Source organism: Elephantulus edwardii, unplaced genomic scaffold, assembly GCF_000299155.1.
Source record: "Elephantulus edwardii isolate Elephantulus edwardi_28Jun2011 unplaced genomic scaffold, EleEdw1.0 scaffold00079, whole genome shotgun sequence".
Lineage (NCBI taxonomy): Eukaryota > Metazoa > Chordata > Mammalia > Macroscelidea > Macroscelididae > Elephantulus > Elephantulus edwardii.
Genome location: NW_006399829.1, coordinates 11,121,034 through 11,130,296, shown reverse-complemented (window position 1 = coordinate 11,130,296; position 9,263 = coordinate 11,121,034). Strand labels below are relative to the sequence as shown.

The 9,263-nt window shown below is 42.7% G+C and overlaps 1 protein-coding gene across 1 annotated transcript in view; it reads right to left on the bottom strand.

Moving 5' to 3' along the window:
- Positions 1-875, bottom strand: part of CDC20B (cell division cycle 20B) — a 17,293-nt gene extending 16,418 nt beyond the window's left edge. The window contains 1 exon segment of the mRNA XM_006903673.1: positions 764-875. Within this exon segment, the coding sequence (XP_006903735.1) occupies positions 764-875 (112 nt within the window).
- Positions 876-9,263: the final 8,388 nt, after the last annotated feature.

Here is a 9,263-nt window from a genome sequence, read left to right as displayed (position 1 = left end):
AGAATCATTGGTTCTTGACCATATGCTACTTCCTGAAATGGTTTCTTGTCAATGAATTCTTTTTAGTGCAGTGACTCTGTGTATTCATTCTTTCCATCTTCTTTTGATGTCCTGGATCATTCAAGATTGTGCTCACAGAATCCTTCAGTATTGCAACTTGAGGCTTGACTTTATTCTTCAGTTCTTCCAACTTGAAAAATAGTGAGTGCGTTTTCTTCCCTGGTTTTCTAACTACAGCTCTCTACACATTCCATTATATGACTTTGTCTTCTCCAGCTGCCTTTTGAAATCTTCTGTTGATCTCTTTTACCTTAGTATTCCTTCCCTTTGTTTTGGCTTCTTGATACTCTAGAGCAACCTTCAGATCTCTTCTGACAGCTCCTTTGGTCTTTTCTTTCTCCTCTGTCGTTGCCATGATCTTTTGCTTGCTATATGGATGATATCCTTGATGTCATCCTACAACTCATGTGGTCTTTGATCATTAGTGTCCAATGCCTCAAGTCTATTTCTGAATATTTTGGTTTTTCATTCAGATGGAAGCAGGAGTGGCATCCACTTCCTAAACAACATGCCTCAGGAAACTATGAACTTTGATAAATGTCGATATTTGTAGAGGGGTTTCAGGCCTTTTGTTCAGAGGGTCGCTTTGAGTCATGCATGACTGGAAGGCAATCAACAACAACAACATTCAGATGGTCTAGACTTAAGGTTGTATTTTGGTTCTTGTGGACTTGCTTTCATTGTCTTCTGGTTCAGTTTGTACCTGCACATGCATAATTGATGACCTGTGTCACAGCCAGCCTTAGCTGCTGGCCCTGGGCCTCTCCATCTACCCTTTCCATAGATGTAGTCGATCTGGTTCCTGTGGAGTCCATCAGGACAGCTGTGAGGTGTCACCAAGTCATTTTCCATTCACAGCAACTCCACATGGCAGAGTAACACTAGCCTAAACCACTTTACAAGTACAGCGAACAAGACACAAAAACAAGGACAGGAAACACTTTATGAAGCAAATCTCCAGGCCTCAAGAGCCCCTGGTGGGTTCAAACCACTAATATTTCTGCTTGCGGCCTATATCTTAAACATTTGCACCACCAGGAATCCTTCAGTACTACTTCCAGGAGCACAAGTGGGAGAGGGGACCAGTGGTCTCTTTGTTGTTATTCTTTTTGTGTACATTGAGTCGGAATAGACTCATAACCAAACCTCCAGTGGGTTTTCAGAGGCAGTAAATCACACAGGAAGAGATTCCCATCTTTCTCCCATGGAGCAGCTGGCGGATTCGAACCACATACCTTTGGGTTGACCACACAAGTCCTTCCCACTAAGCCACCATAGTTCCCTTTTGTTTTTAGGCTCCATCAGGTCAGTTCTAATTCATAGGGACCCTATAAAGATTTACAGCATCAGAAACCCACTAGGTGCTGGCTGTGAGGTTCAGTTTGAAATTTAAATCAATTCAATAGCTGAGAGTGAATTTATTATTATTATTATTCTTTTAGAAACTAGTGAATGTAATGAAAGAGGCAATATAAGTGCATCTGGACACTTTAAATAAGTTCAGGTGTCTGGGGCCAGTGAGATGAAGTCTCAGAGTATAACATATTGGCCAGTGATCCGTCTCTTGGTAGTGATCTTTGAGGTGTGGGGGAGAACAAATGAGATCAATATCCCTGCCAGAAAAAACTTAGACAGACGTTGGGTTTTGGAGTTGGGGGTGTTTTGTGTATTTTTCCATGGTTTGCCAGAGCAGGGACAAGCAGGTAGAAGGAACAAAATGAAGTTTGCTGGCACCAGTGTCCCTGGATGAACTATGATACACTGTTAGCTTTGACCCTGGCCTGACATTCTCCAGTATGTTCTTCTTGAAGTTGTCGGCTCTTCTACATTAGTCGAAATATTAAAGGAGAGAAGCAACAGAATCCCAATCAGACTGTGAAGCAAGGTCAACAGTCAAGTCCATGAGGCTGAAGGACAACTCTCCACGAAGGCTTGTGTCGGCTGCACAAGCTTGGTATTGAGGGTACTGACGCTGGAGACCCATCACCAAGATGCAGGTCAATCCTACGATGAAGTCACTTTTTTAAAAAGCAGTAGAATTTTGGAGCACATTAGGAGAAAAGAGTGAAACCCCATGGTCTCTGCACGGTGAGGAAGGAGGCCTCTGGAGAGCTGTGAGCAATCCCAGGGAGACTGAAAAACCAGGATCCAAAGCACGAGTTCACCGAGTTCACCGGAGGCCAGGAGCTGCAATGATGGGGGTGGGAGGAGTGAGAGGTTAGGGCAAAGCCCAGGGAAGGAGCCACCCTCAACAGGGTGAGGCCACCCGAGGTGCTTAGTGCAGCAGAAGGAAGACCTCAAAGAAACTGTCCTCAAAAGTTAAAAGAGAAACAAAAAGTGAAAGGAATCCCTGGGTGGTACAAATAATTAAACACCCCACTACTAGACAAAAGATTGGAACCCATCTGCAGGCATCACGGAACAACAGGCTGCAGTCTGCCGCAGGCCTTTCCATCAGCCTTGGTCACGCTGTTCAACAGCTCGGCTCCGCACACACTGGTCACCATTGGGCGTACGTAGTCCACGCCACAGCAAATGGAACACTAGCCTCTCCCTTTTTAAAAAAATACTGGTTTACTTACAAAGTTTTTGTACATTGTTTTTCACACCAGACCTTTCCCATTTCCTTCATCCCCTCCCATCATCAAATTGTGAAGCCCTTTGATTAACCAACCCCCACCCCCTGCCCATCGTCACCCCTCTGCTCCCCCATCCCCTCTTGGATCCTCATATTCATGCTACAATAATGGTTTATACAGTATTTGTCCTTGTGGGACTGACTTAGTTCACTAGGCAGAATGCTCTCCAGTCCCTCCAAGTTAAGTAGTGATTTACAAAATCACTGCTCCTGCATGCTGCGTAGTATTTATTCCATTGTGTGAATGTACCACAGTCTCTCAATCCATTCCATTGTAGTTGGACATGCAGGTTGTTTCCTTGGTTTTTTGGTGGTGAATAATGCCACTATGAACATTGTTCTATAAGTCTTCATTTGACCAACACCTATTTGTAAAAGAAAACTGTAGTCTGTAATGCCTGTGTGGACAAAAGTAGAGCCAATGAATGAGAAGGAGTAAACTTTTATTCCTCAAAAAGACCTCTCAAAGAGTCACATTCAATTTTACCTAAGGTTTTGAATACAAAATTCCATTCCAGTGAAACAGATCAAGGTGATTCATAATTATGTATTTAAGGTGCACCTTAAAATTGGGTTTACATTTTCCAACACTGATACAAAGTTTTCCCTAATAAAATTTAAAAAAAAACCCTTGAATAAAAAAAAATCAGCTTAGTCTATTTAAAAAGATTATATAAATAATCAAATTTTAAATGTGACATAAGGAACTTTTTTTAAATGTTACATGAATAATAGGTAATAGTGGGCCCCACAACAGGGGAGGCATATAAATTGTGGAGAGCTCAGGAATAGTGCCTTCGGTTGGATTATTTCACCTTCAAAGTTCTTAAACTTTTTGTTTCAGGGTCTTTCTCCTGCTGAAGGAAATGCCTGCCGCATAGTTCTAGATGACTCATGCATTTATTAATAGAGGGGAAGAGGAAGATAAGGAGAATAAGACAAAGAAGGGGAAGGGGATGAATGGCTCCCCACTCTGCACCCATCAGTCGGCTTGTTTACCCTTAGAGTTCACATGGCACTGACACTTAAACAAGGAGGCATTCCATAGGCCAAAAAATAAATAGAAAGGAACCTAGGGAGGTTAAAAATAAGTTCAGGAAGTAACAAAATGAAACAACTAGGTAAATAGAAACAAATACAGCCAGAGAGGAATAATCTGACCACATAGTCAAGAGGTTGGGAAAGCGTGGACGTGCCAGGGAGGACATGCTGGCCAGGGCTTTCTCCAAAGATCACAGTGCAGTGACCCAGGTAACAGTGATGGCCCAGCCATGCTCAGGCTGCTCCCAGTCCTCTCTGCCCTCCTTAGCCTCTCCCCATTCCCTCTAACATCACCACCCAATTCCAACCGATCCATATTATGAAGATTGCACTGTGTCTCCTCAAAACGTGTTAAAATCATCTCTGTACCTGTTAAAAAGATGAGTGTTTGGAAATAGGAATTCTGTTATAAGGCCATGCCTTGGGTCCTCGACCTTGTCACTTTTGAGTTATAAAATGCAGACACAGAAACAGAGTGCATAGAAATGCCTAGGAACTCCTGGGGTCACCCACAAAGAAGGCTCTTCCCTGGAGCTTGCCAGGAATTCGGACTTCAGATACTTAAAGCCTCTCTGATGGTTCCTATCCTCCAGCTGCTCCACAAGAAAGATGGACAGTGTCCTCCTGTGCAATTTATAGACTCTGAAAATCCACTGGAGGGTCAGCTGAGTCAGTTCTAACTGGGCAGCATTGACCTTTTTTTTTTTTTTAAAGACTCATGAACTGTAGAAAATAAATTTCTGTTATTTAAAGATACTCATTGGTGGTGCTTCTTTTGGTTTTTGGGTTTTGCTGTAGCAGCACTTCTTGTTGTTGTTGTTGTTAGGTGCCATGGAGTCATAGGCGACTCCTAGTGACCCTGTGGACGAAAGGCCTGAGCACTTTTCATAGAGTTTCCAGAGGCAAGCCATTTCAGAAGTGGATGCCACTCCTGCTTCCAAGCTTGTTTTAATCAGGGAGCTCCACCAAACACTGTCCACCATGGGTAATCAGCATCACATTTCGCACATTAGTGTCACAGTAATCACGAGTTACCTCTGTACAGGAATGCACACTATAGAACTAAATCACCATGAGGATGAATTATGCATCCCATGTTTGACACTTCATGATATCCGAATCTTAGTGGGCAATGTAACCCAAGTAAAAACTATCAAAACAATTGTCAAGCTGTTGTTGTTGTTGTTAAGTGCCCTTGCGTAGACTGTGACTCACGGTGACCTTATGAACAATGGATCTGAACTTGTCCTGTCTTGCGCCATCCTCACCATCTTTGCCATCCTCAAGCCCTTAGTTAGAGTTGCTGTGTCAAGCCACCTCATTGAGGATCTTCCTCTCTTTTGCTAACTCTCCACCTTTCCAAGCATGATGTCTTTTTCCAAGAGATAACCCTTCCCAACTTGGATCCACAATCAACACCCTTGGAACAGTCAGGGAAACCAGGAGGCATTAAACAGGGGAAGTCTGCAGTCAAGGACCTCTTGAGGACTAAGGTGTGCCAGATTCAGCAAATGGTCTTTTCAGTCACTTGCTATGTACATGAGAACTGGACAGTTAATAAGGATGACAGAAGAACTGACGCCTTTGTGGGGGGGGTGTTGGAGAAGAATATTGAATATGCCATGGACTGCTGAAACCATAGATATGCCTTGGAAAACGTGTACCAAGGTGTTCCTTTGGAAACAAAGATGGTAACATTTTATCTTACATACATTGGGCTTAGGTTTTTATAGGGACCTCTCCAGAGTACTGAAGAGCAATGGTGTCACTCTGGAGACTAAGGTGCATCTGATACAGGCCATGGTCTTTGCAATCACTTGTTATGCGTTAGAGAGTTAGACAATGACTAGGGAGGATAGAAGGAGAATTGATGCCTTTGAGCTGTGGTGTTGGAGAAGAGTATTGAGTGCACCATGGACTGCTAAGAAAACAGACTCATCCTTGAGAGGGTTAAACTGGGCTGCTCCTTGGAGGCAAGGATTCTGAGGCTTCGTCTGACATACTTTGGACATGTTGTAAGGAGGGACCTGTCCTTGGAGAGGGACATCATGCTTGGTAGGGTGGAGGGACAGCACAGGAGGGGAAGACCCTCTATGAGATGGATTGATTCAGTGACTGGGATAATCAGGATGCGTGTGTGATTGGCACAGGATAGAGCAGGGTTTAGGGCTGTTGTACATAGGGTCGCTATGAGTTGCAAATGACTCGACGGCACGTAACAACAACAACATTGGGCATGTTGCTAGGAGAGGCTATTCCTTGGAACGGTGTTGCAGACCGAGGGTCCCAAATGATGGAATAATTTTATAATTATTAATAATGAGACAAACAGTCAGGAATGAGGTAGAGCAGAGAGCATAAAACAGGGGGCCAGTAGGTCTCGGCTCAAGACCCCAAGTCATGTTTCTCTGTGTATTTGTTGAAGCAAATAATAAAAGGAATTCCTTGTAAATGAAGCTGAATTTTTCTTTATTGTCAACCTAATGCTCTAGCTCAGGAAGTAACACTCCCTCTGTAGGGGGGCCCTACCTGTCTCCTGTCTGCAAGAGAAATTCTAACTTATAAATCCGCAATACCTTCGGTTCCTGAACAAGGGTTTTCATGTAATGTTTGGTATAAAGTTTGACTTCCCATAGAAAGGGACATCATGCTTGGAGAATCTGAGAGTTAGCAAAAGAGAAGACTCTCAACCTGGTGGATTGACACAATGAGTACAGCAATGGGCTCAAGTATGTCAAAGATTGTGAGGACAGCACAGGACAAGACAGGGTGCAGATCAGTTGTTCACAGGGTCGCTATTGGTCACTACTTAACTCATTGGCACCTAACAACAACCTGCCAAAGTAAGTGAGACAAAGTTTCACCATTCTTGCCTCTAAGGACCACACTGGTTGCACTTTATTGTCCTTTATCCTCCATTGCCAGCTCCTCCCACTGGGAGCACCAGAGTGTCTTGCATGTTATGCTGCTAACCAAAAGGTCAGTATTTCAAATCCACCAAGATGAGCACTTTCTTTCCATTCAGATTTACCACCTCAGAAACCAGAAGCAAGGTTACTGTACATCAGAACCAAATATGTAGCAATGGAGTTTTTCTATCTATTGCAATAGCCCAGGCTGCCTTCACTAAGACCTTCTCACCTCTCCTCTTGACTATGTTACTCTACAAACTTCGTGGACCCCTTCCAGAAAATTTCACTCTACATAACCATAACTGATTTGGTTTTATTGACTATGCAAAAAAATTGGACTGTGTGGATCGTAACAAGTTTTGGCTGACATTGAGAAGAATGAGAGTCCCAGAGCACTTAACTGTGCTCAGGTAAAGCCTATAACTGAACCAGGGGCTGCTGTGTCAACAGAGCAGGGGAACACCATATGGTTTAAAATAAAGGAGTGTATCAGGATTGTATTCCCTCTCCATACCTATTCAATCTGTATGCAGAGCAAATTATTGGAGAAGCTGGACTCTGTGAAGAGATTTGTGGCATCAGGATTGGAGGGAGACTCATCAATAACCTGAATTATGCAGATGACACAACTTTGCTTGCTAAAGGAGAGGAGGGCTTGAAGAGCTTGTTGCAGAAGATCAAAGAATGCTTCCTTCGGTATGGATTGCATCTCAATATCAAAAAAATAAAGATTCTTAAAAAACAAAAGAAAGAAAAAATAAAGATTCTTACCACTGGTAAGATAGGCAACATCATGATGGATAGAGAAGAGAGTGAAACTGTCAACAACTTCATCTTGGTGGGATCCAAAATTAACACCCATAGTACCAGCAGTTGTAAGTAAGGAGATGCATTGCACTGGAAAAATCTGCAGTTAGGGACCTCTCCAAAATATTGAGGTGTAATAATGTCAGTTTGAGGACTAAAGTGCTTCTGATTCAGGTCATAGTCTTTCCAATCACTTGCTATGCATCTGAAAGAAGGACAATAAATAAAGATGACAGAAGAATTGATGCATTTGAGCTATGGTGTTAGATAAGAGCCCTGAACATCCCATGGATGGCCAAGAAAACAGATATGTCTTGGAGAGGGTGCACCCAGAGCGCTCTTTGGATGCAAGATTGATGAGGCTTCGTCTCACATATTTTGGGCATGTTTCTAGAAGGCGCTATTCTTTAGAGAAAGGAATGATGCTAGGAAATGTGGAGGGTTGGAGAAGGAGAGGAAGACCCTCAGCCAGGTGGCTCGATGCAGTGACTGCTGCAATAGGCTCATGTGTGTCAGGAAATGTGAGAATGGCACAGGATAGAACAGGGTTCAGATCTTCTGTTCATAGGCTCACTATAAGTCATTCTCAACTCGACAGCACCTAACAACAACATGAATAGAAATTTCTAGATCGTTCTTGTGTTATTTGAAACCCTAGAATCATTACTTTAACACACTGAACTCCAGTTTCATCCAAGGTTAGAGCTTGTTAAAGCATTCAAAGTGATTTTCACATGGAGGTATAAGGTCTACACGACTATCTTATTTCTGATCCAAAACTGGCACTCTGGTTTATACAGCGATCTCTTCTAAGTTTTTGCAACATAATATTTATTGGTCTTTCCAAATCCACTCAACTCTGGAACACCCTAAAAAACAATGAGTGAAAATTATTAAAATAATGACACCTCATGGAGCCTGGTTGAGGGGTGGTCAACTTCCCTCCCACAGGTAACAACATCTCAAAGTGTAATAATAATGGGATGAGGTTACAGGTTCTAATCACAACAGATGTGCTCTGAATTAACTCTTAAGCCTTGAATTCCTAAGCATTTGTTTTGATTGCCTAGTGGGCAATCTCCTCCTGTGAGATTAACTGCCTCTGAAAAGCTGCTGGAGGATCAGCTATGGGTCAGTTCCGACTCAACAGTGCACAACAGCAGCAAGAGGACGTGAGTTACAACATCTACCTTGTAATATGAAATACATCCATGTGAAATATTTCCACTATGAAAGACAAAGTCAAACCAAAGGGGGCAAAAATTAAAGTCTAATGCAGAGCTTCTCCAACTTAAGAGGAATGATCCAGAGATCTAATTGAAATATGGATTCTGATTCAGGAAGTGGGGGTAAGGCTCAGATTCAGCATGTCCAACAAGCGCCCAGTGACAGCAATGATGCAGGCCCACGAATCAGCAGTGTTTGGGTAACAAAACAGCATCCACTAACCTGTAATATAAACACAGAGTGTTCAGGGGTTTTAGCAACTCTACAACATGTATATATTTTTCTCCTTACTAGAAATTATGTTCTAAATGGATTCCTTCTTCCATCATCATTTTGTAATTGTGTTCATTCTTATCAGGCCCTAAGACTAGGAATAAAGTTACTTATCTGTCTCTTGTTCTGTAGTTTCCACATTCTGTTGGGTCAATTTTCTTTGGGATAGGAACAAACATCGATCTCTTCCAGTCAGTTGGCCAAGTGGCTGTTCTCCAGATTTCTTGGCACAACTTGGTGAGCACGTCCAGGGCAGCTGAAATATGTCAATTGGTATACCACCTATTCCTGGAGACTTATTTTTT